The 26,352-nt window shown below is 36.1% G+C and overlaps 1 protein-coding gene across 1 annotated transcript; it reads left to right on the forward strand.

The window, feature by feature from the left end:
- The first annotated feature begins 7 nt into the window (after nucleotides 1–7).
- LOC102502875 (PHD finger protein 14) lies at nucleotides 8–22,743 on the forward strand. Its single transcript, XM_006158364.2, has 4 exons — nucleotides 8–166; nucleotides 670–780; nucleotides 12,416–13,209; nucleotides 22,558–22,743. Coding segments are annotated over exons 1-4 (1,092 nt in total). The 5' UTR covers nucleotides 8–165.
- Nucleotides 22,744–26,352: the final 3,609 nt, after the last annotated feature.

Here is a 26,352-nt window from a genome sequence, read left to right on the forward strand (position 1 = left end):
AGCGGGGCTGCTCCTGGGAGCACTCGGGTCCGGTTGGCGGCGCCGTCGATTTAAAATAGCATCTTTCGGACCAGTCTCCGCCGTCCCACTCCCCGACCTCGGCGTTGCTTGGGCTCCCGCAGCCCTCCCTAGGTCTCTTCCAAAGGACCACCTCACGGATTCCTTAGTAAGTGTGTCCAAGGTTTCCGCGCGACCAAGGTCCAGGCCAGCCCTTCTACAAGTCAGGGTTGGGGGAGCAGGGCGAGGTTGGGAGGGTCCTGTGGGAAGCTGGACCCTTCGCGGTTGCTCCCCCTCCACAGTCTGCGGAAATTAACAGCCGTCTTTTATGCCCTGGGCTTTGCGTTTTCCTTGTGTTGATTGTTTCGGTGCCTAAATTAGGTATTACGAGGGAGTCGCTGAAACACCACCACAAAGGTGTGCAAGGAAGAGGTCTGATGCTTTGGCTGGCCCGAGCTGGCAGGCGTTGGCCGCACCCCGGGGCTGGAGCAGCCCATGGCACTGCCCAGTCGTTCCCCACCATGTCCCCATCCCAGCCTTGCCTGACACCTCTGTAGGAACTCAATTAGTCAGACGTTCCCCGGGAGTCATCTTTCCCTTCCCCCAGCATCACAGCACTCCCTGGTGTTTGGTGTGATTGTGAATGACGAAGTAACGTTTTTCTCTTAACAGTGGATCGAAGCTCCAAGAGGAGGCAGGTGAAGCCTTTGGCAGCTTCTCTGCTAGAAGCTCTCGATTATGATAGTTCAGATGACAGTGATTTTAAAGTTGGAGATGCGTCAGGTAAATGATTCCTTCTCTCTCCCTCTTCCCCAGCTTTCTGGAGTTGGGTATATTTTTAGACTTTAAAAAGAAATCTGTTTTTTTTTTTTTTATTAAAATGCCAATTTAAAGTGAAAGCACACAAACTTCATTTATTTTGTCCATTTGATTTTCCACATTTCCCTGAGATCCTGTCATTAGATCCTCTATCATTTCTTCTGTTTCCAGTTGGTAATTAGCTGGCAAGGAAGGACTTTTTGCAAAGATACAAAAGCATTTTCTCTATTCTAAACCTTTAAATATATTTATGCTTGTTTCATGAACAGTTTTGAAAAAAATCAAGAGATATTCTAAGGTAGAATAATATCTTGAGGATAATGTGTACCACAGTAGCCCCCGAGCAGGGTTCTTCTCTTTTCAGATCACTTAGCACCCTCTGAGGAGAGTTTTGGTTTCTGTCTGTTAGCTCTACCAGAAAAAAAATTGAACAGAGTAAAAGCTGTTCTTTAAATTATAGTAATTGCTAGAGTGGGCCTTTCAGAAATCTTTGAGTACAAAGTATGTACGCTTGCTCATTATATTTAGTAATTTTTTTAAAAAACAACTTATAAAATGGTCATATATTAACATTGTCCAAAATGGGAGAACAGGAAACTTCTGTATTCTGTTCAGTGTACTTCATGTGTATAATATCTGAAATTTTAATCGAAGGGATTTGAGAAACATAAAAATTATAATTGTTTTTGTGAAAAATACTAGCAAATACACGAACAATAAAAATATTTTTAATTCTCCCCCTTTTGATAGGAATGTAAATAAAGTGAGGAATAAAAACCTTTCCAATTTCGTCCTTTTAGTAGTTTTTGAATACTCTGGATTCCAGAGAGTTTACTATGGTTAGTTACATCTCTCCTTACTTCTGGTTTTCTTTTGCTGTGTGTGCTTTTTTATTTTTTTTTTTGTTTGTTTGTTTCCTGCTAGGGATGAAACTAAGTTGCTTTGTGTTACTGTTACTATTTTTAATAACATTAACAAATACAATTTGTATTTTGATTTGTTGAGAAGTTTTGTTTGCTGAATCTTATTTGATGTTTACAGTAACTTAATGAAGGAGATACTATTCTGCAGGGTAACCAGGGCACTACTGAGTTTAAAGAACTCCCATGAGATCACTCAGGCAATAATAATAGAATGAATTTGGCTCCAAAATTTACAGTCTATGCAGTTTAGATCCCAGGAGTGGAAAGATGTAATTTCAAACTGAAACTACTTGAGTATTATGATTTCTAATTGAGTTCACTCTCAACAATCAAAAGTTGATAAGTTTATCTTGGTGAACTATTTTTTAACCTTTGCTTCTCAGCTCTTTGTCATTTAGTTAGTTCACTGAAGTTAGACACTTCCTTTTAAAAAAGGGAGAGAAAGGAAAAGAGAGGTAAAATTCAACTCTGTCTTAATTCTCTTGGTGAAGACTTTGGCAGATAAGAATATTCTAGGGTAGAATGTAGTTCTGGTTTATTAAGGTTGAGATTGCAATCTGTAGCAAAAATAGTTAGGTCTCTTGGACCAGTAAGTGGTGTGCAGGTGAAGGTGCTGCATCCCACATAGCCAACTCTCCTGTTCAAGTTCCTGACTGGAGGCGTGGAAATCACGCTAGTGTATATGCCTGCATGCTCAAGATTCTGGAAGGAGAATGGAGAAGGGATTGTGGTTTGGCCATCTTCCCTGGGAGGTGATTTCTCACTTTCCCTCTCTCTCTGTCTCCAGAGAGCACAAACCCCCTATACCAAAAACTGGAAAAAAAAAAAAAAAGAAAAGAAAAGAGAAAAAGGAAACGGAAAAAGTTAGGTCTCAGAAGTTACGAATTCTTTGAACATTATAGAAAAAACTACAAAATTTAATTTGAGTATCCCATAATTGTTCCTGTGATAATAAATCCTGACTTGGTAGATACTTTTTAAGTTGAGATGAAGTTATGCACATGTATCATAAAAAGTTCTCTTTACAAAGGATAAAATCAGCTAATGGTACAAACATAAACCATTTCCTGAGAATAATTTATAGTACCTGGGCCAACAGGTGACATGATGGTTAGGGAAATGGATTCCCACATGGCTAACCACAGTTCAAGTCCTGGACCTGTCGGCTTGCTTTCTCACTTTGCCTTTCTCTCTGTCTCTCTCTGGTGAGCGCATGTGCTCTATAGCAAGTTAAATTAATAATAATAATAATTCTTTTAAAAAGTAATACTTTTATGATATCAAGCTAAATAGAGATTCTTGACCTTTTTAAATCCTAATCAAAATTAAAGATAACCATTTTTAATGAAAAATGTTATGATGAATTTTGTTAGACTGATAAATATGTATATATTTTTTCTAAAAGCACTTAAAAGCATGTACTTTCTTTTCTCTCTTTTCATTTAATTTTTATGAGTCTACTATACTCATAATTTGCCTCTTTGACCCCTGGGGAACTTTTATATTTGTGACATAAGGCCTAAGGTTATAAATTTATCTTTATAGTTCTTTGTTGGTATGTTCTCATAAAGAGAATTAAGTAGAAAGTGATCGTGTTGTAAATAATTACTAGTTAACAGAAATTGAATCATATTTTCCACTCCTGACTCAAGTACATTGGTGCTCCCTACAGTGAAGATGTTGGTTTACTTCTGATCATCTGTGAGTTGGGTTAAAGTCCTGTCTCTTCTCTGTGTGAGATAGTATATTTAGTTAGGTGTAGACAGTGAGTAAGTGTTAGGCATATTACCATTTTTCAGAAATGTTGCTGTTCTGCAGTTGCAACCTTACTGCTGAATAGCAGATTGAATTAAGGTGGAAAAACATTGGCTAAAAACGTCTGTCTGAGCATATCTTTTTCCAGAATAGCCTCTAGAAATGATTTAATGAATGCACTATTGACATTTTTTTATTTATTTATGTAAATAATTATTTAACTTTATTTAATATTGTTACCTGTTAATTTACTACAGGGCATGCACACTCACCATGCACAACACACACACACACACACACAGAGAGAGAGAGAGAGAGAGAGAGAGAGAGAGAGAGACAGAGGGAAAGTGAGAAAGCTATCAGGTCCTAAAGTCAAACTGCGGTCTGCCGTGTGGGAGTCCAGCACCTTAACGACCACACTACCTGCTGGCCCCTTGACTTTATTAAAAAAAAGTTTTTTTTAAGTTTGTTTATTTCTTGTATGAGAGAGACAAAGAGACAGAAAAACATGCACCTCTAACAGGGTCGCCATGCTTGCAATCTATTCCTAGTCCTAGCTGGCATGGGTTACAGGCATATATATGTATGCTAAGCCATCATGCTTAGGGAGATCCTGGGACACAAACCCAGGACCTTTCTCGTGTGAACCTAGTTGTGTTACCTAGCATCACCTTCTGGTCCCAAGGTACTGACTTCTTCAAAACTTAATGTTAAAATGATTTTAGTTGGCCTCCAGTTTTGTTAACTGGATTCTGCATCCATTTCTTATCTTCATCTCGAAATCTCAAATGTTACTCCGACAATAATATTTTTTATATTTGTTTGGTTTTAAGAATAAATGTAGAAAATACTAAAAATTTATTATCAATAACTTTGTTGATAACATAACTTTATTCATTGTCCTTCTTAGATGATAACATAGAAAAATAGAAATCAACATTGGTAAAGAAGGATCTACCGGAAAGATAGGCATGTGATTATTGACAAAGTTCATAATTATAAACCTCTGTGTTTTGAAGATTATGAAACAAAATTATTTATCTTTTATCTCTAGTGAGAAAGCAGAACTAAGTTTCTAATATTGATTGAGGATAGTCAGTGAATAAACTTTAAAAGGAATCATTCCTAAAATGAGATGCATTTAATATGCATTAAATTTAATATGCATTTAATGATGGTGATAACTAGTAGAGGAATCATGTAGAAATCATGTGGAAATGTGAGGTGGGACTATATGAATTACTAGTTTTGCAGGGCTAAGAAAATTGAATATTGGCAGTTTCATTGTTTGGCCTCGTTAAAGTGGTTATTTTTGAGATGTAGGCCTATGATGGGAGACAGTACAGTAGATCGATTTATATATAGTTACCTGTTGTATAAATTGAGTATTTTTAAAGATCTATTAATTTTATTAAACAAGACAAACCATCAGTGCCATGTCCTGTGCCCTCATGCCAGCTAAAGTAAAGTGGTTAACTTTGTATCTTGACTCATGGTTAGTTTAGTTAGGTCAAATTACCAGAAAATTATTTAACTGGAAGATCAGTCCTAAGAGTTTGGTAGTATTTTGCTTTGGTAGCATTTTGTGTTTAATCTGACTTTGGGTAAGTGGATCAATATATATTCATTGACCACGAGTAGGTCTGTTTAGTGTTTTATTAGATGTTATAGTGAATTTATAAAGAAATTGTATTAATAATGAAATAAAATAGCAGATGTAATAAAATAACAATTAAAATAGTTAAATAAAAAAATAATAAAGGATGATTGATCATTTATTTATTTCTGGTATTTCAGAATAGATGCATTACCAGAGACTAGCGTGATCTACAACAGTTTCATTGGGGAGAAAAGAAATGAACTATGGGCCAGCTCCATGGTGTACTTGTAATGTGCTACTTAAGAGAAGGTGGATCTTAATGACCATTTGGTTTGAATTCCCTGATGCCTGAAGCATTTCATTCACAATAGTGAGTGCCCAAGGTCTGAAGGGTTATAGGATTAGAGGAAGTGAATCACAGTGTAACCAGATCCAGTGGAGGATGCTGTTCTCTCTCTCTCATGTGTACACATGCACTCTATCATTCATAAAAAGTAAGTAAGTAAATAAATAGATAAAGTTGAACTATGACCTGAAAGAGAAAGAATATTTAGAGAAACAGCAGCTTGGATGAAGGATTAAAGTTATGCAGGTTGGAGAATATTTAGGAGATCAGGACTGAGTGAAAAATACTGGGAGAGGCAGGTAGAATGAAGTCAAGTTGAGGTCTTAGATACTAGAAGAGGGTTTCTCAACCCTGGCAGTATTAGCATCTTGTGTAGGATGCTTCTTCATTTTGGAGATCTGCCCTGTACATTATAGAATGCTTAGCAGCATTCCTGTCCTTTACTACATGCTAGTAACATCTTCCCTAATTGCCCTCTCCTACATCTTTGTGGTAGGTATTATCTCCTGTATTTCCAAATGCTCTCTGGGGGGAAAGTTATCTTCACTTGAGAAATACTAGTTTGTTTTTACCCGGAAAATAAAAGCTGAGGTGACATAGCTGTAACTGGAGTCAGAAGTAGGGAACGAGATGTGTTAACTGACTTTTTTCAGGAGATATATAGGGTTAGTCAAAAATAGTTCCAGTAATCTAGTAGGTGGCATGGCAGTTAAGGTGTTGTACTCCCACATGTCCAACCACAGTTCAAATACTGAACCTGGCAACTTGAAAATCATGCCAGACACATGCCCAAAATCCCAGGAGGAGAATGGAAGAGAGGGGATTGCAGCATGGTCTTTCCCACCCCCGGGGAGCGATTTCTTACTTTCCCTCTTACTGTCTCTTTGACAAGCACACATGCCCTATGGCGAAAACCCTTTTTTTTTTTTTTTTTTAAAGGCATAACTTTATTCATTGTCCTTCTTAGATGATAACATAGAAAAATAGAAATCAACATTGGTAAAGAAGGATCTACCGGAAAGATAGGCATGTGATTATTGACAAAGTTCATAATTATAAACCTCTGTGTTTTGAAGATTATGAAACAAAATTATTTATCTTTTATCTCTAGTGAGAAAGCAGAACTAAGTTTCTAATATTGATTGAGGATAGTCAGTGAATAAACTTTAAAAGGAATCATTCCTAAAATGAGATGCATTTAATATGCATTAAATTTAATATGCATTTAATGATGGTGATAACTAGTAGAGGAATCATGTAGAAATCATGTGGAAATGTGAGGTGGGACTATATGAATTACTAGTTTTGCAGGGCTAAGAAAATTGAATATTGGCAGTTTCATTGTTTGGCCTCGTTAAAGTGGTTATTTTTGAGATGTAGGCCTATGATGGGAGACAGTACAGTAGATCGATTTATATATAGTTACCTGTTGTATAAATTGAGTATTTTTAAAGATCTATTAATTTTATTAAACAAGACAAACCATCAGTGCCATGTCCTGTGCCCTCATGCCAGCTAAAGTAAAGTGGTTAACTTTGTATCTTGACTCATGGTTAGTTTAGTTAGGTCAAATTACCAGAAAATTATTTAACTGGAAGATCAGTCCTAAGAGTTTGGTAGTATTTTGCTTTGGTAGCATTTTGTGTTTAATCTGACTTTGGGTAAGTGGATCAATATATATTCATTGACCACGAGTAGGTCTGTTTAGTGTTTTATTAGATGTTATAGTGAATTTATAAAGAAATTGTATTAATAATGAAATAAAATAGCAGATGTAATAAAATAACAATTAAAATAGTTAAATAAAAAAATAATAAAGGATGATTGATCATTTATTTATTTCTGGTATTTCAGAATAGATGCATTACCAGAGACTAGCGTGATCTACAACAGTTTCATTGGGGAGAAAAGAAATGAACTATGGGCCAGCTCCATGGTGTACTTGTAATGTGCTACTTAAGAGAAGGTGGATCTTAATGACCATTTGGTTTGAATTCCCTGATGCCTGAAGCATTTCATTCACAATAGTGAGTGCCCAAGGTCTGAAGGGTTATAGGATTAGAGGAAGTGAATCACAGTGTAACCAGATCCAGTGGAGGATGCTGTTCTCTCTCTCTCATGTGTACACATGCACTCTATCATTCATAAAAAGTAAGTAAGTAAATAAATAGATAAAGTTGAACTATGACCTGAAAGAGAAAGAATATTTAGAGAAACAGCAGCTTGGATGAAGGATTAAAGTTATGCAGGTTGGAGAATATTTAGGAGATCAGGACTGAGTGAAAAATACTGGGAGAGGCAGGTAGAATGAAGTCAAGTTGAGGTCTTAGATACTAGAAGAGGGTTTCTCAACCCTGGCAGTATTAGCATCTTGTGTAGGATGCTTCTTCATTTTGGAGATCTGCCCTGTACATTATAGAATGCTTAGCAGCATTCCTGTCCTTTACTACATGCTAGTAACATCTTCCCTAATTGCCCTCTCCTACATCTTTGTGGTAGGGATTATCTCCTGTCTTTCCCAATTCTGGGGGGAAAGTTATCTTCACTTGAGAAATACTAGTTTGTTTTTACCCGGAAAATAAAAGCTGAGGTGACATAGCTGTAACTGGAGTCAGAAGTAGGGAACGAGATGTGTTAACTGACTTTTTTCAGGAGATATATAGGGTTAGTCAAAAATAGTTCCAGTAATCTAGTAGGTGGCATGGCAGTTAAGGTGTTGTACTCCCACATGTCCAACCACAGTTCAAATACTGAACCTGGCAACTTGAAAATCATGCCAGACACATGCCCAAAATCCCAGGAGGAGAATGGAAGAGAGGGGATTGCAGCATGGTCTTTCCCACCCCCAGGGAGCGATTTCTTACTTTCCCTCTTACTGTCTCTTTGACAAGCACACATGCCCTATGGCGAAAACCCTTTTTTTTTCTAGTGATGAAATTGGTTTACAAAGATTGTGTTGTAAAGTTAACATGAAACTGAATTTAGCCATATCAAATTTTTGGTTTAATATTTATCATGAGGAAAACTTCAGTACTGGTTATAATGGTATTGATAGTTGATATTAGTTAAAATAATTTTTATTTTATTTAATATTGTCCAAGGATTTTTGAAAGTTGGATTTTTAATTCCGCAACAATAAAAATATTCCTTAACTGTCAGTCAAAATAGTTATTGCTTAGAGAGATTCTTTTTTTTTTTTTTTTTTTTTTTTTTTTTTTTGGAGAGATTTTCACTGTAGGGCGCGTGCGCTCGCCAGACGGACAGAGAGAGACATAGAGATAGAAAGCGAGAAATCACCCCCCAGGGGGGATGGTCACGCTGCAATCCCTTCTCCTCCATTCTTCTCCTGGGATCTTGGGCACGCACGCACACGCGCCCAGTGTGAGTTTTAAGCCACCAGGTCCGGGACGCGAACCGCGGTCGACTACGTGGGAGTCCAGCGACATAGCCATTACGCTAACTGCTGGTTCCCCTGATTTAAATCCTTTTTATGTTACCAAATTGGAAGAAAGGATTTTATTATTATTATTATTTTTTATTTTTATTTTTTAGAGGTTTTTGCTATAGGGCGCGTGCACTCGCCAGACAGACAGAGACATAGAGACAGAAAACGGGAAATCACCCCCCAGGGGGGATGGCCACACCGCAATCCCTTCTCCTCCATTCTCCTCTCGGGATCTTGGGCACACATGCAAACACGCCCGGTGTGAGTTTTAAGCCACCGGGCCCGGGATGCGAACCGCAGTTGACTTCATGAGAGTCCAGCGACATAGCCATTACACCAACTGTGGCCCCAGGATTTCAGTTTTAAAGACATTTTTTTTTTTAATGAAAAAGTGTTTATCATAGGCTTGGAATTAACGCTGTTCTTAGGCTTAAGATGGCTTTACTTGAAGTATCAGGTTCATTTCTCCAGTCTATTTATTTTCTTACTTCATTTTAGTATAGAAATGATGGGTTAGGAACATGACATGTAGTCATTCTTTGTTTTTATAATAATAGGAAAATTTTTCTTTGCAGCCTATAAAAATACAGACAACCTTGATTTTCTCATTGTCATTATTACCCAGCTATTTTTATAACTAAATATGTTTTATCTTCATCTTTCAAGCTTATGTATACCAAAAATATATGATGACTAACTAATCAGATGAAGAAGCCATTTTTCAGAGATTAAAGAAGGATTAAATTTGTTATATTCACATCTCTGCAGTTGGAGTATGACTAATATATTTAGAGAATGAAGGGTTGTGTAAGCTATCAGCATTTGGATTTGTTAAAAAATGTTTAACATTCTTATAATGACAACTAATATAAAACAATTAAATAGTTTTTGGAAATTTTCTCTTCAGGCATGATTTCAAAATGAAAACAGAATCAGAGTATCAGTTTATCTCTACTTTAAAAAACAGGTAATTGGCATTTATAACAATAACCAAAAATTTTTGCAAAAAATCCTTGACACTTTGTAAAATTTACCACAGAATAGCAAAGTTTGATTGGTCTCAGTTTTTATTAAGAATCTATAGGTCTGTTTTATTTAATCTTATTTTATAAATACTGATACGTTTTATTGGTAGAAAGGCTTAGAAGATTGATCCAGAAGAAAAATACTTTTCCTTTATTTCCCAGCACTCTTAATTAATTATGGCATTGTTTGTAAGATGTTTCAGTTTTCTTTAGTTAGTGTGCACAAGAAATCCTTCCTTGCCTTAGAAGAATTTGGTCAACTCTGCATATAATTTATTAGATCTTTATTTTTCAGTGTCCAGAAATTATTAATGTTTTTACCAGAGGTGGTTTTTCTTGATAGGTTGGTTGGTTATGAATGGTTTAGTGAAATAACAATGATTTTTAGGGTTTTTGTATTGAAAATAAGTTGCCTTTTTATGTGTGATATTGTGATAGTTTAGTGAAATTATAATTTTCTTGATAATTTGTAGGGCTCTTGTATTGAAAATAAATTGCCTGTTTATGAGTGATACTAGGTCCACACTCTTTGAAATCCAAGAAGCTCAAAAATCTAGAAGTGTTTCCTAAGTTTGGAAACAACAAGTTTGGACCTGACTCAAACTCATAGGAGTTTATCTATAGTGTTAATTTTTCACACTCAGTAATTATTCATACTTTTCACTGCAGGCTAATGTTTTTAGTTATAAACAGTACAATAGATCTCTTGGGGGAGGTGTTGTTGGAATGTATGGTGCATCTACTATGCTACTTTTCTAAAATGTGAAAAACTGTAGATTCTTAAACATATATGTAACTCCAAAAGTTCAGATAGATCATTGTTGACCTGCATGATATTGCTCTTATGTCCCATGAAAGATTATTTAGAAAAAGAGTGCTTTTTTAGAACAGTCCTGCATGAGATGTCCACATGATAATTTTGAAATTAGTAATGATTTCACAGGTTCAGTCAACCTCTATTAAACTTTAGTTTTTATTTTTTTATGTGATTGAACTTGCAGGATGTTTTTATTATTAGCAGTTTATATAGGAATTCTGAGGTGCTCTAGATGCCAGGTATAAAGTATAGACAACTTGTTACAATTTTAACATTAATTATAAAAGTTAAGGTAATGGGATTAATATATATTAAAATGGTGTGGAGAGGGACCAGCAGTTGGAGTAATGGCTGTGTCACTAGACTCCCATGTAGTCGACTGTGGTTCGAGTCCCAGACCCAGTGGCTTAAAAATGCATGCCCAAGATCTGGAGAGGAAAATAGAGGAGAAGGGATTGCAGTGTGGCCACCCCCCAGGGGTGATTTCTCACTTTCTGTCTCTCTGTCTTTCTGGCGAGTGCACGCACCCTATGGTAAAAACCTCTCAAAAAAAAAAAAATAATAATTATAATATGGAAACCTTGACCTTCTTTACTGTTTTATTGTTGCTCTCTTTTTCTTGGTTTTAATTGTAAGAAAACCTCAGGATCTTGTAGATTTTACTATTCTTCTTGACTGACTAGTTTCTTCATCACTTCTTCCTGCTTCCCCTCTTCATTCCCCTGCATCCTTCCCTCCAAACATTTTAGAGTATTATATTATTAGGTACAAAGATGATTGAAAATTTACTCAGTAGTGTTGCGTTTAGAGAGATTGGGCTGCCCTAGGCAGGAACAGGAGAAATTAGAAAGCTTACAGTTCTGCAGGATGTCTTGTATGTTTTCAGTCTGTCTTTTCAGTAACTTCCATGTCTGTCTGCTCAGGGTGGTTTTATTTATTAATCAGATTTTTCCTTCTAGGGCCTATAATAATTACTGCCTATAATTTTTAAAAGCTTCAGTGACTCTTCTGTTATTGATCTGCACAGTATCCTTAAGCAGGAAAAGTGATAATTTGTGTTACAGCATTCATTTTCTATGCTGTTCCTATGGTCTCTTTTTACCTGTGTACTTGGTACTCCTAAAGTTGCTTTGGTATATTAAAGATGCAGTACAAGTTGACAATCATAAATATTTGTGCTCATTTTGCTGGTAAAGAGTAAAATAAATGAAACAAAGTTTTGGGCATCAGATTTATCTTGTTTTGGATGTGACTCTTTCAATATTTCTAGGTTCATATATTTATACAACGAAGATGTATAGGAGGAGTAATTTTGTCTGTTAAGTTATAAATCAAGTGCCCAATTTAAAAGAAACACATTTACTTTTAGGAAAAAAATTGCCTGTAGGATATCAAATGTAGCATGAGCTATATAACATAAAATAGTACTCCTCTTTTTAAAGGATATTTTAAGTTAGAATTATATATGTTCATCTTCATTAGTGCTATATTGAACTAAGATCATTATATCAGCTTCATTGATTTATGATTTAACCAGATTGGGAGTGTCTACCATTCTTTGACTTAGATTTGTTTATATTGTTTTGCAAGTTATTCACAAATTTTGGTGGTTTCATTGTGTCAGCGTTGTGTGTGTGTGTGTGTATGTATATACATATGTGTGGTTTTTTTTCTCATATTTTCAACAGATTCTGAAGGGAGTGGTAATGGAAGTGAAGATCCCTCAAAGGACAGTGGAGAAGGTTCCTGTAGTGATTCTGAAGAAAACATTTTAGAGGAAGAGTTGAATGAAGATATTAAAGTAAAAGAAGAACAACTTAAACATTCTGCAGATGAAGAAATACTGTCATCAGAAAAACAGTTAATTAAAATGGAAAAGAAAGAGGAAGAAGAAAATGGAGAAAGACCTAGAAAGAAAAAGGAGAAAGAAAAGGAAAAAGAAAAGGATAAAGAAAAAGAGAAAGAGAAGGACAGAGAAAAAGAAAAAGAAAAAGCAACAGTATCTGATAACATGTCAGCTTCTGCTACTGCCACCACACCCTCCACAAGTCCTCCTGCTGTTAATGCATCCCCTTCTGTCCCCACTACAACAACCACTGCAGAGGAACAAGTCAGTGAGCCAAAAAAGTGGAACCTTCGTCGAAACCGACCACTTTTGGATTTTGTATCCATGGAAGAGCTAAATGACATGGATGACTATGACAGCGAAGATGACAATGATTGGCGACCTACTGTAGTGAAGAGAAAAGGGAGATCTGCGTCTCAGAAAGAGGGAAGTGATGGAGACAATGAGGATGATGAAGATGAGGGAAGTGGGAGTGATGAGGATGACAACGATGAAGGCAATGATGAGGATCATAGCAGCCCAGCCAGTGAAGGTGGTTGCAAGAAGAAGAAGAGTAAAATTCTTAGCAGAAACAGTGCTGATGATGAGGAATTGACCAATGATAGCCTGACACTATCTCAAAGCAAGAGTAATGAGGTAGATCAACCTGATTTTTATGATATCTGTTTGTCTGGGGAAAAGGGAATTCTTCTCTAAATCACTCTTCTCATTATATTAACTGGCTTCCTTGAAATCCTATTTATAGATAGCTGAGAGAGTGAATGAGCTCCCTAGCTATAGCACTTACTCATTTTGTCAACAAACCTTTATTGAGTATCTTCTGTTTGTCACCGTTCTCAAGGAGTTCACAATCTCCATCCACAAGGAGAAATATTTAGAGAACTATTTTTGTGTCCATAGGCTTGAGAAATTATGATGAGTTTTCCATTCATTTTTTTTTTATCCCCTTAACCCATTGCTCATGGGACTGCCGAATGGTACTGAGTGGATTATGAAAACAGAGGTCATTTTTCTTTCAACTTAGTTATATTCATATTCATATAAAAATGTAGGACTTTAGAATATTTTAGAGCAGGGCAGTAAACTGCTTAATGATTTTTTCAAACTGTTAAAGATTCATTTTAAAGGTTAATTCTTTTACTGGCTGTAGCACCTATCATCTATAGTTACCAAGTCTTTGCTTTATCTGTATGAAAGTAATTGTGAACTGTGCTTATATATATTTAGTGAATAAGTTTTTTCTACAAAGAAGTGAAAAAAGGAAACATTATCATAAAACTACGTAATGGCTCAGTTCTTCCACTTGAAGTTCTACTACTGAAAGTTAGGTTTATCCACTGGGCCAGAGATGCAACATTCAAGACTCTTCAGTCAAACATATTTGTGTCTCCTTGTCTGTGTGTTTTATGTATGTTTTTTTTTTTTTCTAAAAGAAAGATTGAGTTGTTGTCTTACATGTAGATGTATCTGTTACATCACATGTAGAAATATAGTGATTAATTCTGTCATTTCTGTTAATATGTTCATAGTCACCAAAATTTACTTCTTTACCAAACACTTACTTTTTTTCATGTCATTGAAGTAGGTTAAACTGGTAGAAGGATTTCCTTCTTATGTTTTATTCGTTCCTTCACATTTTTCTGCTTACAAGTTTTACATAGTAGTGATAATTAACTTAGTTAGGTTTCATTAAAAATGCGACATTATTTTTACCAAAATAATGTGTAGCAGGCTACCAGAGGTTATATATCAGTAGAGATGAGATAGCAGTTTGTATTTTGAGTTATAAATATGGCTAACTTCTAGGTTTCTCACTTTCTCATGAAGAATATTGCTTGCTTCCAGTGCCATATAATTCTTATCTTTAGGTAAAGGAAAATTGTCATTTGATATAGTAGTTTTTTTTAAATCACCAGAGGGTATGTATATTCACCAGAGAGAGAGGAAGAGAGAAAGGGAGAAAGAGAGAGAGAAGAAAAGAAGAGAGAATACCTCCCCTCCTTGGGGAGTGGTCCTCCACAATCCCTTTACTCCATTTCTCATTCCTGTAAGGATTTTAGGGGCACACACACATGTCCTGTAGTGTTTTTCAAGCTGCTGGGGCCTGGATTCGTTCTGTGGTTGGCCGCGTGGGATCTTGTTCCCTACCAAGATGGGATCTTGTGCCCTACACAGAGGACATAAGCATTGAGCTATAGAGCTGGCTCATAGTATAGTATTTTTAATAATATAGCACAGGCAGTTCTATATTGTCTGTGCTATCTTAGGGAAACAGAAATATAGCAAATCCAATTGTTCATATTAAATATAGCGATGGATTCAGTTTATATTGTAGCACTTCTGCTCATTCTGTATTTACTAAATAAGTTTACTTTTGGCAACATCACTTCTCTACTTTTTTATTAGGCTGACATTCACAAAAGTAGTTTAGCACATGATAGAGGCATTATGTATCTGATTTACGCAAAGGTGTAAGGGATACCTGCATATGTTTAGACATTTGCCATGTAAAATGTATACATAATCTTCTTTGTTCATAATATACTGCCTAGGAAACCACAGACTAACCTGTAGGATGCATTTAAAGGAAACATGCTGCTTAGTTTTTTCTTAATAGAAGAGGCTTAGCAGGTAACCAGACTTTCCATGTTTAGGCTTATAGTCCAGTGACATTCCAGGAATGAGATTCCAAAGTACTTGGGAAAATACCCATGCAGGAAAACTTACAGAAAGTTAATTTTCTTTCAGAATAATATTCTACCTAAAAGCTTGATAACTGTGTTGTTCACTATAATTCTATTATTCACTCTTCAATAACTTTTTAAAATTTTTATTTTAGAGAAAGAGACAGACAGATGCACAGAGAGACAGGTTCCCCAGCAGGTTCTTTCTTTCTTTCTTTTTTTTTTTGAGAGGTTTTTGCTATAGGACACGTGCGCTCGCCAGACAGAGAGAGACAGAGAGACAGAAAGCAAGAAATCACCTCCCAGGGGGGATGGCCACGCCACAATCCCTTCTCTTCCATTCTCCTCTCGGGATCTTGGGCACGTACGCACACACGCCCGGCGTGAGTTTTAAGACACCGGATCTGGGACGCGAACTGCGGTCGACTACATGGGAGTCCAGTGACATAGCCATCACACTAACTGCTGGTTCCCTCCAGCAGGTTCTTTATGTTGTCATCCACACTCAGTCTCAGCAAGCCCAAATTATAGTCGGGTGCATGCTCAGGGAATTTCCGGGAAGTGCTTGAGGGGAGGGGGTGTTGCAGCTTGAGAACCCAAGACATTGTCTATCTGGGCTCATTTGCATTACTGCTTATCACTTCCTGATCCAAAGATGATTACTTTATACTTCTGAACTTCCTGTTCTTATGATCTTTATTTTTTTTATTTTTTATTTTTTTGGGAGAGATTTTCACTATAGGACGCATGCGTTCGCCAGACAGACAGAGAGAGACAGAGAGACAGAAAGCAAGAAATCACCTCCCAGGGGGGATGGCCACGCCACAATCCCTTCTCCTCCATTCTCCTCTCGGGATCTTGGGCACACATGCACACGCGCCCGGCATGAGTTTTAAGCTACCGGGTCCGGGACGCGAACTGCAGTTGACTACGTGGGAGTCCAGCGACATAGCCATTACGCTAATGCTGGTTCCCATAAGCTTTATATTTAAAAAAAGATAACTGAAGTTCATCTTTGTTGTCTTATAGCCAATTTTTTTGTCTGAATTTTTTTTCTGGTTATTTTAGGTAGGAATCATCGCAGAGAACCTATTAGATAATAAGTATATATTTGAAGATTTTTTTCCTTGGCTTTTAAATTTTTAGAGACCATTTTGGTAGCAGAGGTAGCTGAAAACGTGGCTTTAGAAATTCATAATAGAATTATACTTAGTTTATAAGCAGCCAAATTTTTTCTTGACTGCAATATCAAGTGTCTTGGTATGGAAATAATTGAACAATTTTGACCTTTCTTAGAGGAATTTGATATGTTTTTGAGCAGTACCCTTTTATAACCATTGCTCATAATTGCCTTCATATGCTTATGGCAACAGGCCCCCAAAATACTTTAAGATAGTGGTTCTCCACCTTTTTGGTCATAGTACCCCTTTATACTCTAAAAAAACCATTGAAGGCCTTCCTTTATTGTTTACTTAGATTATATCTGTTGATATTTATCTTTTCAAATTAAAACTTAACAAATTTCAAAAAAGATATGTAGAAGCACACATGTTGTCCAATTGATGGCACCTTCTAACTTCATGTAAATTCTTGAAACTTTGTCATATACTCTTAGGAGAGGGAGAGTAAAAGAGAAATATAACATCTTAGTATCATTATGAAACTAGCCCTACCTTGTAGACCCACTGAAAGAGAGTTCCCTTGATCATACCTTGAAAACTACTAATATTGGGCAGTTGATAACCTGTGAACAGGCACCGTTCTCTGACACTAGCCTTGTGACATTTTTGAATTTAGTGTAATTCAAATAGTTCCCTTGGAATATGGTTGTATATATTTTTCAGACTTTTATCGTGAGGTTTTGGACAGTCACTGAAGTTATTTTGTCCTTTAGCCTTCTACAGTAAATTTTGGGGGAAGGCATTTTCTGAAAATAGTTCCCATTTTGAGGACTTGGAAACTAGAGTTTAGAATGGGAATTAATACATAACAGAGACTCATGTCAGTAAAAATGGCAATTTTTGTTTATTGCTTTAAAAAGAAAAAAAAGCTGTCTTCCAACAGACTATTTAGAATATAAGACAGTTTGGATTTTGTATCACTGTTATATAAATGTAAACCTCATATTCTTTGCTTTTCGGAATTTTTTTTTTTTTCCCTGAAAAAAGCTCTGCTAAGCTAAATGGGTCAGATTCCTTGCCATAATGAGAAATGGCAATTGTTACCCAATTTTTGCTAACTAAAGGTTTTCCAAAATTTTATTTATTTATTTATTTGTTTGGAGAGGTTTTTGCCATAGGATGCGTGCGCTCACTAGAAAGACAGACAGAGAGACAGAAAGAGAGAAATCACTCCCCGGGGGGATGGCTATGCTGCAATTCCTCCTCCATTCTCCTCTTGGGATCTTGAGCATGTACACACACGCACCTGGCATGAGTTTAAGCACTCGGTCCGGGACTGAAACCTCAGTCAACTACATGGGAGTCCAGCGACATAGCCATTGTGCCAGCTGCTGGTACCAGGTTTTCTAAAATTTTTGTATATCTTCTTCTTTTAAGAGGTTCTGACTATTTATTGCAGTTTTACACATTTCAAAATGAAACAGTTTCAAGTCCAAAAAAATTTCAAAAAGCTCTTTAACATTGTACAGTTATTACTTGGTATTCTTCAGAATTTAACATTCTTTGAAAATTTAGGGAAATAATCATTTTTAGACTTTTTGGTATACTGATTTTTTTTTTTTTAGGGAAAAAGATTCTTTTAATTCTGGTTTTACATGAAGTATGCTGGAATTTCTTTCTACTAAACACAGATATATCTTAAATAGAATTTAGCCTGTTTATATAACTTACTGTTTCAATTGCCAGAGGGCACATGCACTTGTATTTTTTACGTTACCAGGGCTGGAATTTGAACTGCAACATGTGCTGTCTGGCTCCCTTAACGACTAGGCTGCAGAGTGGCCTCTACTCTGCAGTTTTCAAGATATTTTCTATGGTACGTTTTTGTTTTTACATTTTTTGCAATACATTTAAAACCCACTTTCTTGGACCTGGTTTTATGTAGAGCCATATTTTTTTTTCAATTATTATTATTTTTTTTTGTTAAAAACTAGCATATTTTCTCCAGAAACTTGAAAGATAATATATATCTGGAGAACTATGCTAACAACAGTAGGTATAAATTCAGTTTTATATTTATTAGTATGTCTGCTTAATGATATTTGATCTGTTAAAGAAAAACGTATACATTTTTTTTTTGAGAGAGGTTTTTGCTGTAGGGTGTGTGCACTCGCCACAGACAGACAGAGACAAACAGAAAGCAAGAAATCACCCCCCATGGAGGATGACGATGCCACAATCCCTTTTCCTCCATAGTCCTTGTAGGATCTTGGACACACATGCACATGTGCCAGGTGTGAGTTTTAAGCCACTGGTTCTTGGACTCTAATTGTGGTTGACAACGTGGAAATCCAGCAACATAACCATTAAGCCATCTGCTGGTCCCAAAGCATACTTTTTTTTTTTTCTTTTTTGGAGAGGTTTTTGCTATAGGGCACGTGTGCTCGCCAGACAGACAGAGAGAGACAGAGAGACAGAAAGGGTGAAATCACCCCCCAGGGGGGATGGCCACGCCGCAGTCCCTTCTCCTCCATTCTCCTCTTGGGATCTTGGGCACGCACGCACGCACACGCGCCTGGCGTGAGTTTAAGTCACTGGGTCTGGGACTCAAACTGCTTAGACTACATGGGAGTCCAGAGACATAGCCATTACGCTAACTGCTAGTCCCCCCTTATTTTTCTCTTTGTATTAATTACATTTCTAGGAATCTGATAATGCAGAACAGAGGGCCAGAAATACCAGTTAATTTTGTTTATTATTTCTTACTGATAATATATGTAGAGAGAAATTGATGTAGATACATAATTTAGACATTTACTGTTTTTCTGAGCAAAATGGAAAAATAGAGGAATTATAACCGCTTGTTGCTGCTATCTTTTTGGCCCATAGAAATTTGCCCATTACTTATATGGGTAAATCTTTTTCTTCAGTTCTGATTAGTTTTAATTGCATCAGAGAAATGTTGGCAGAGTCCATAAACATGAGTAATGTTAATTAACAAACACTGATGGTTCACTAGTTTTTTTCCTAATCTGTGATTCTTAAAATCTACTTCTTGTATTCTAATATAAAAGCCTTTTTTGTACCTACTATGTGGATGATATTTAAATTAGCAGTGTTCATTGGGGCCTGTAACTTTCTTTGGGGATCTAAGGAGGATCCACCAGTGTAATGAATTGTCAGTTTATATGTTTTTGAACCACCTACAAGTACAGAGGAAAAGAGGAATAGAGTGAATATTTATTAAGCACTTAGTATGTTCCAGGAACATTCTTGCTGTACGTTATTTTGTTAATTCTCACAATAGCTTCATGAGGTGGGTATTATTTTTATTATCTTCATTTTGTAAATGAGAAAATTGCAGTTTTGAGGTTTAACAGCTCGTTAAGTGAGAGCAGAGAATAAAGCCCAAGAATATTTAACTTCAATGCTGTTACCTTTGAAATGTGGGTAATGGTGTGAAAATCTGGGCAGGTTAATTTTCTTACAAAATACTATAAAACACATGAATTTTCTTTTTAGAATTTTTCACATTATTTGCTAGCCACTTGTTACTTCAAGCTATTTTGTGTGGTTCGATAATAAAGAGGAGCAAAATATAGAACTATAAAATACTAGAATTCTTAGAGAAATGACCTCCTTATTGATTTTTGTGTTCTCTGATTTGTTTTATAGATCAGCTACAATTTTAGATTTTATATACAAAATGTATTGAAAGAATTATTATAACCTGCGAGTGTTACTCAGATGTCAGTTACAAATTGCTATTGAATTGACGGTGGCAAATGTTACTTTTGAATATTGAGTTTAAAAGAATATAAAAGCATAAAAAATACTTAAAATAAAACATATTAAGTGACTATGATATGGAACTACTTTATTAATTTTGTTTTTGAGTATGACTAGATTTGTAAATGAAAATATCTAGATTTGTGTGGTTTTATTATTTATTATATGTACATTTAAAATTTTTTTGGAGACATTTTTACTATAGGGCATGCATGTATGGTCACTGGAGAGACAGACAGACAAAAAGCGAGAAACCACCTCCTAAGTGGTAGGGCCATGCCACAATCCCTTCTCTTCTGTTCTCCTCTTAGGATTCTGGGCTCCCATGCACATGCGCCCAGCGTGAATTTTAAACCACCGGGTCTCAGACCGGTCAACTGTGGGAGTCCAGCAATGTAACTATCATGCCATCTACTGGTTTCTATCCTTTATATGTGAGAAAAATAATTTTCCGTTAATTTAAAGTTTAAATCCATAGTACACAATGTTTAAATTAAAAAATCTCTTCCCTTTTCTTGAAATTTGATTTTTTATATTTATCAATACATCTTCATTTCTCCTTCTATATATATTCCTGTTTTGGAGAGTTTTTTGCTATAGGGCGCGTTTGCTCTCCAGAAAGACAGAGAGAGAGAGACAGAGAGACAGAAAGCGAGAAATCTCCCCCCCAGGGGGATGGCAATGCCACAATCACTTCTCCTCCATTTTCCTCTCAGGATCTTGGGCATGCACGAACATGCGCCCGACGTGAATTTAAGCCATCAGGTCCGGGACTTGAACCATGGTAGACTACATGAGAGTCCAGCGACATAGCCATTATGCCAACTGCTGGTCCCTCTCCTATATTTTAACTAGATAGGTGTCTTTGTTACTGATTTACACAAAATATTTCTTGATACAAACTTAATAGAATATTCCGATTCTTCTGGTAGTCAAGCAGGTTCTTTTTTTTTGGAGAGATTTTCACTGTAGGGCGCGTGCGCTTGCCAGACAGACAGAGAGAGACATAGAGACTCATGCCATCTACTGGTTTCTATCCTTTATATGTGAGAAAAATAATTTTCCGTTAATTTAAAGTTTAAATCCATAGTACACAATGTTTAAATTAAAAAATCTCTTCCCTTTTCTTGAAATTTGATTTTTTATATTTATCAATACATCTTCATTTCTCCTTCTATATATATTCCTGTTTTGGAGAGTTTTTTGCTATAGGGCGCGTTTGCTCTCCAGAAAGACAGAGAGAGAGAGACAGAGAGACAGAAAGCGAGAAATCTCCCCCCCAGGGGGATGGCAATGCCACAATCACTTCTCCTCCATTTTCCTCTCAGGATCTTGGGCATGCACGAACATGCGCCCGACGTGAATTTAAGCCATCAGGTCCGGGACTTGAACCATGGTAGACTACATGAGAGTCCAGCGACATAGCCATTATGCCAACTGCTGGTCCCTCTCCTATATTTTAACTAGATAGGTGTCTTTGTTACTGATTTACACAAAATATTTCTTGATACAAACTTAATAGAATATTCCGATTCTTCTGGTAGTCAAGCAGGTTCTTTTTTTTTGGAGAGATTTTCACTGTAGGGCGCGTGCGCTTGCCAGACAGACAGAGAGAGACATAGAGACAGAAAGCGAGAAATCACCACCCAGGGGAGAAGGTCCCTTCTCCTCCATTCTCCTCTCGGGATCTTGGGCACGCACGCACACGTGCCCGGCGTGAGTTTTAAGCCACCGGGTACGGGACACGAACCGCGGTCGACTACGTGGGAGTCCAGCGACATAGCCATTACGCTAACTGCTGGTTCCCAAGCAGGTTTTTTTTCAGATGATTTCATATACCTATATAGACTAATATACCTCTGCAGATCTTGGATTTATTGTCCAATAGTTTGATAATCTGAAACTTCTGAATTCCCCAGCACTTAGATTCTATAGTCTGTAATTCCACCATTACATGGATATGTTATCTTGATTTCTTACTGTTTCGTGTATGTGTGTCTTGTCTCCCTTGGGTAGGATTACAATCATCTGAATACAGAAATTATGTCTTAATGCTTTTAAAACTCATATGTGGGATTAATCATTATTGTAGATCTTTGATTTATCCTAGTTTAAAGGGCAAAGCAAAGTGGGAAAGTTGTTAAATACTGTTTTTTTTCCTGGAGGAGAGAGAATATGAAACTTGCAGAGAAGTGAAAAATTAAGTGAGGAAGTGGTTATAGGGTTTTTTTGACAAAGAGGTATACTTCTGAAATATAGCATACTTTGAAGTTACTGAAAGAATGAAGCATAAATTTGGAAATACATTAATGTTTTAAAATGATTAAAAGCCTGAATTTTATTAAGGTTATTTAATTTAATATATGATTATCTATTTATTTTAATATTAGGACTCGCTGATTCTTGAGAAGAGTCAAAACTGGAGTTCTCAGAAAATGGACCATATTCTGATTTGCTGTGTTTGTCTTGGAGATAATAGTGAGGATGCTGATGAAATAATTCAGTGTGACAATTGTGGCATTACAGTTCATGAAGGTAATTTTACCTTGTTTTTGTCTTCTTTTACAAATGGCTGATTGATGCTGTTTTAAATAAATAAAATTAGTTCTTTTACATTCGTACTATCCTAAGGTTTTCTACACTATTTCATGAGGTTTCATTTGAAGTAATACGTATTGACTCCTCAAGGTATCCTGCGTGTTACTTTTTAGATAATCTTAAGTTAAAATGTGCTTTTAAATTTTTTATTATATTAAATGGTAAGTAAAGTTGCACATTTTTATGGTATACACTGTGATATTTTGATATATGCAAGCAATGTAATGAACAAATCAGGGTAATTATTTACTACATCAGCTCAAACATTTATCATTTCTTTGTGTTGGAAACATTTCAAAATTCTCTTAGCTTTTTTAAAATACACAGTGAATTGTTACTACATGTAGTTGCTCTACTATGTTATTATACTCTAGAATTTATTCCTGTTATCTGGCTGTAATTTGTTATCTGTAAACCAAAGTCTGTCATTGTCCCCTTCTCCCCTACATTTACCACCACCATCAGATCACCTTGTGACAACAGTTTTCTCTATATCCATGAGTTCTACTCTTTCTTTGTTTTTTTTTTTTTTAAGTAAACGAGAGGGTGCATGTGCTTGCCAGAGAGAGAGAGAGACTGGGAGAAAGTACCCCCTCCGTGGGACATGGTGAAACTGCAGTCATTTCTCCTCCATTTCTCTATCTTGTTAGGATTTTGGGCATGCACGTGGTCCTGTCATGTTTTTTAAGCCACTGATGCTGGGATTTTAACTGTGTAGTCAGCCATGTGGAATGCTATTGACATTTATGAAGAATATAAACCAGCTTTTAAAAAAATTTTTTAATAGACTGTCTCTAATACTCTGTTTTTTTAGAGCGTGTTTTCTCGTGATTATATTTAGGTTTTATGCTTTTGTCGGGTATGCCACAGAAGTTATATTGCATTCTCAGTAAATGATATTAGAAGGCATATTTATTAATCCAATTACTAGTGATGTTATTTTGATTACTTGGTTAGGTTTCTCTCTGGTTTCTCTGTGGTAAAGTTATTTTTCTTGTCAGTTGATTTTTTTACTGTTAGAGGTATTATTCCCACAAAATATCATTTCTGCAGCTCCACCCTTACCTCCCTCTCTGGTAATACAACCCTCTTTTTAAATACTAGGTTGTCGGGAAATGTCATGACATATTTTTGCATAGAAAAACATGAAAAAAATACATCATGACTTTTCTGATAACCTAATAAGTTCTAGAAATTTTCTTAACTTGTGGGACCTGTGAGGCCTTTGCTCCTTCAACCTATTCTTTTGCCTTCATATGGAACTGTCCTCTTGCTGACAAAGCAAACTGTAGAAATGTCTTCTGTTACTATTACTCATCCATTTAGTTTTTTCAGTAATGTTTGTTGAATACTTGTATGCGGTTAGCAGTACAAAAAATTTAGGCATATGAATAAATAGAATGTACAAATTGCTGACCTCAGGAAATGTTAATGTGAAGAGAGCTACACAGTAAGCAAATACCAGAAAATTTCTGTCAGGTGGTGGTCTGGACTGTAGAGAAAAAATAAGGTAGGATAAGGAGAAAGGGTGCTAAGGATAGGGGAGGAGTTGGGTGGATTGGTGGATATTTGCATTTATTTATTTTACTTTATTTTTTAGAATGATTTTATTTAACTTTATTTATTTATTTATTTTTAATTTCACTAGAGAGGGACAGAGAGAGAGAGAGAGAGAGAGATAGAGAGAGAAAGCAAGCAATTCTCCAGTTCTCCAGGTCTGGGACTTGTGGGAGTTCAGCACTCTCCACCACGCCACCTGCCGGCCCCAATGTTTATATTAGTAAAGGTCATAAGGAAAGTCCTCTTTGATAAGGTAATATTTATGCAGTGACATGAAGAAAATAAAGGAGTAAATTGTGTATGTATTTGTGGAAAGGGTACTTCAGGCAGTGAATGTAAAGATCTTGAAGTAGGAACTGCTTTTAGTGTACAAGAAAGTTTTCAGAAAGTTCATGGAAAGTAAGTTATAATAGAGGGCTATATGTGTATTTCAAAAAATTTTTTGTGCCAAAATAAATTTGTACGTTTAATTCAATTTTCCACAAACTGAAGTATCTTTATATTTGTTTTACTAATAGGACATAAAGTGAGGGAATACACTTTTGGTAAAAATCAACAACACTTAAGTTAATTGTATATTCTATTTTGATATACCACCAACAGGCTACTTGTCCTTGATCTGAAATATTGTAGAATACATTGTACATAATTTATTGCTATTTAGTTCTGTGAAAATTTAAGATTCTTTGGGTTTTAGCCATCTTTTACACTATATAATTTATCAGCTGTGATGCATTTTTTTTGCATTTAAAAATCACCCTTTCTGTGTGTGTGTGTGTGTGTGTGTGTGTGTGTGTGTGTGTGTGTGCGTGTGTTTAAAATGTATATTGAGGCTGTATTTTAAGAGAATTGTTGTTCATTATTAGCATTAGTTATTCTGAATCCATTATTCTTTTTGAAAAAATAAAATATCCTCTTTGGCCTGTAGTCTATTTTTGTTTGGAATCCTGTTTTTTCCACTTCTGATATTAAAGTTGCTATGCTTTCCTTTGTTTCTTATTTATCTGTTTCTGCCATTTCATCTATTTTCTTCTCTTTTCTCTTAACAATTTTTTTTTTCTTACGAATTTATAATTTTTGATAGGGTACATGTATTTGCCAGAGAGAAACAAAGAGAGGGAAAGTGAGAAAACACCCATGGGGGATGACCACAATGCAGTCCATTCTCCTTGGGATTTTGAGTGCACACACACACACACACACACTGTGTTTTTCAGACTTTCAGGTTCTGTACTTGAACCATGCAGTCGGCCATGGAGTATCCATCACGCCATTGGTTGGCCCAGATTCACTCTTTTTCAAGGTTGCTTTGCATTTGTGTTTACCTTCAGCATTATACTACTTTCTGTAAAAATAAGGTGGTCTAAGCAGATATTACTCCATGTTTGTAGAATCAAATTATAGATGCTTGATATATGATGAAGCATGAAGCTTGATATACATCCTAATAAACCCCATCCTAAGTTGAAATATTGTAAGTTAAAAATGTACTTAATACATATGATCTATTAAACATGATAGCTACTGACCCTAAGTGTTCAGGACACTTACATTAGCTCATAGTCGGGCAAAATCATCTAACACAAAGCCTCTTTTTTAACAAAACATTTACTATTTCATGTTATCTATTGCATACCGAAAGTGAAAATCAAAATGGTTGTATACCTTTTATTTCCCTTTCTTGTCTTATGTATCACCTGATGTTGAAAAACGGTAGTGAGATTAGACACCCTTGGTTCTAATCTTATTTTTTTTTAAGTCCTTTCTATCTTTTGATGGAGGGAGAGAGAATGTTTGCACATGTGCTCATGTATTGTGACAGAGTCTTGATTCTATGATCCACCCTTAGCTTTAGCTGGCCCTGATTCATGGGCATGCATATGCCTGGCATACTCTGAGAGATCTCCAGAGGTAACCCAAATCCTTACCTTGTGTGTCAGCTTCACACAGCGTTGTATATCACAGTTGCCCCACTGTTAGGTATTTTCCACTACCTCACTGGCTGACTTCTACTCAATCTTAGCAGG

The sequence above is a fragment of the Tupaia chinensis genome, unplaced genomic scaffold, assembly GCF_000334495.1.
Source record: "Tupaia chinensis unplaced genomic scaffold, TupChi_1.0 Scaffold000581_1, whole genome shotgun sequence".
NCBI classification, from domain to species: Eukaryota; Metazoa; Chordata; class Mammalia; order Scandentia; family Tupaiidae; genus Tupaia; species Tupaia belangeri.

Coding starts and splice junctions, on each gene's coding strand:
- LOC102502875 (XM_006158364.2), top strand. Junction 781..12,415: donor TAAAGTTGGAGATGCGTCAG/GTAAATGATTCC, acceptor TATTTTCAACAG/ATTCTGAAGGGAGTGGTAAT. Junction 13,210..22,557: donor CTCAAAGCAAGAGTAATGAG/GTAGATCAACCT, acceptor TTTTAATATTAG/GACTCGCTGATTCTTGAGAA.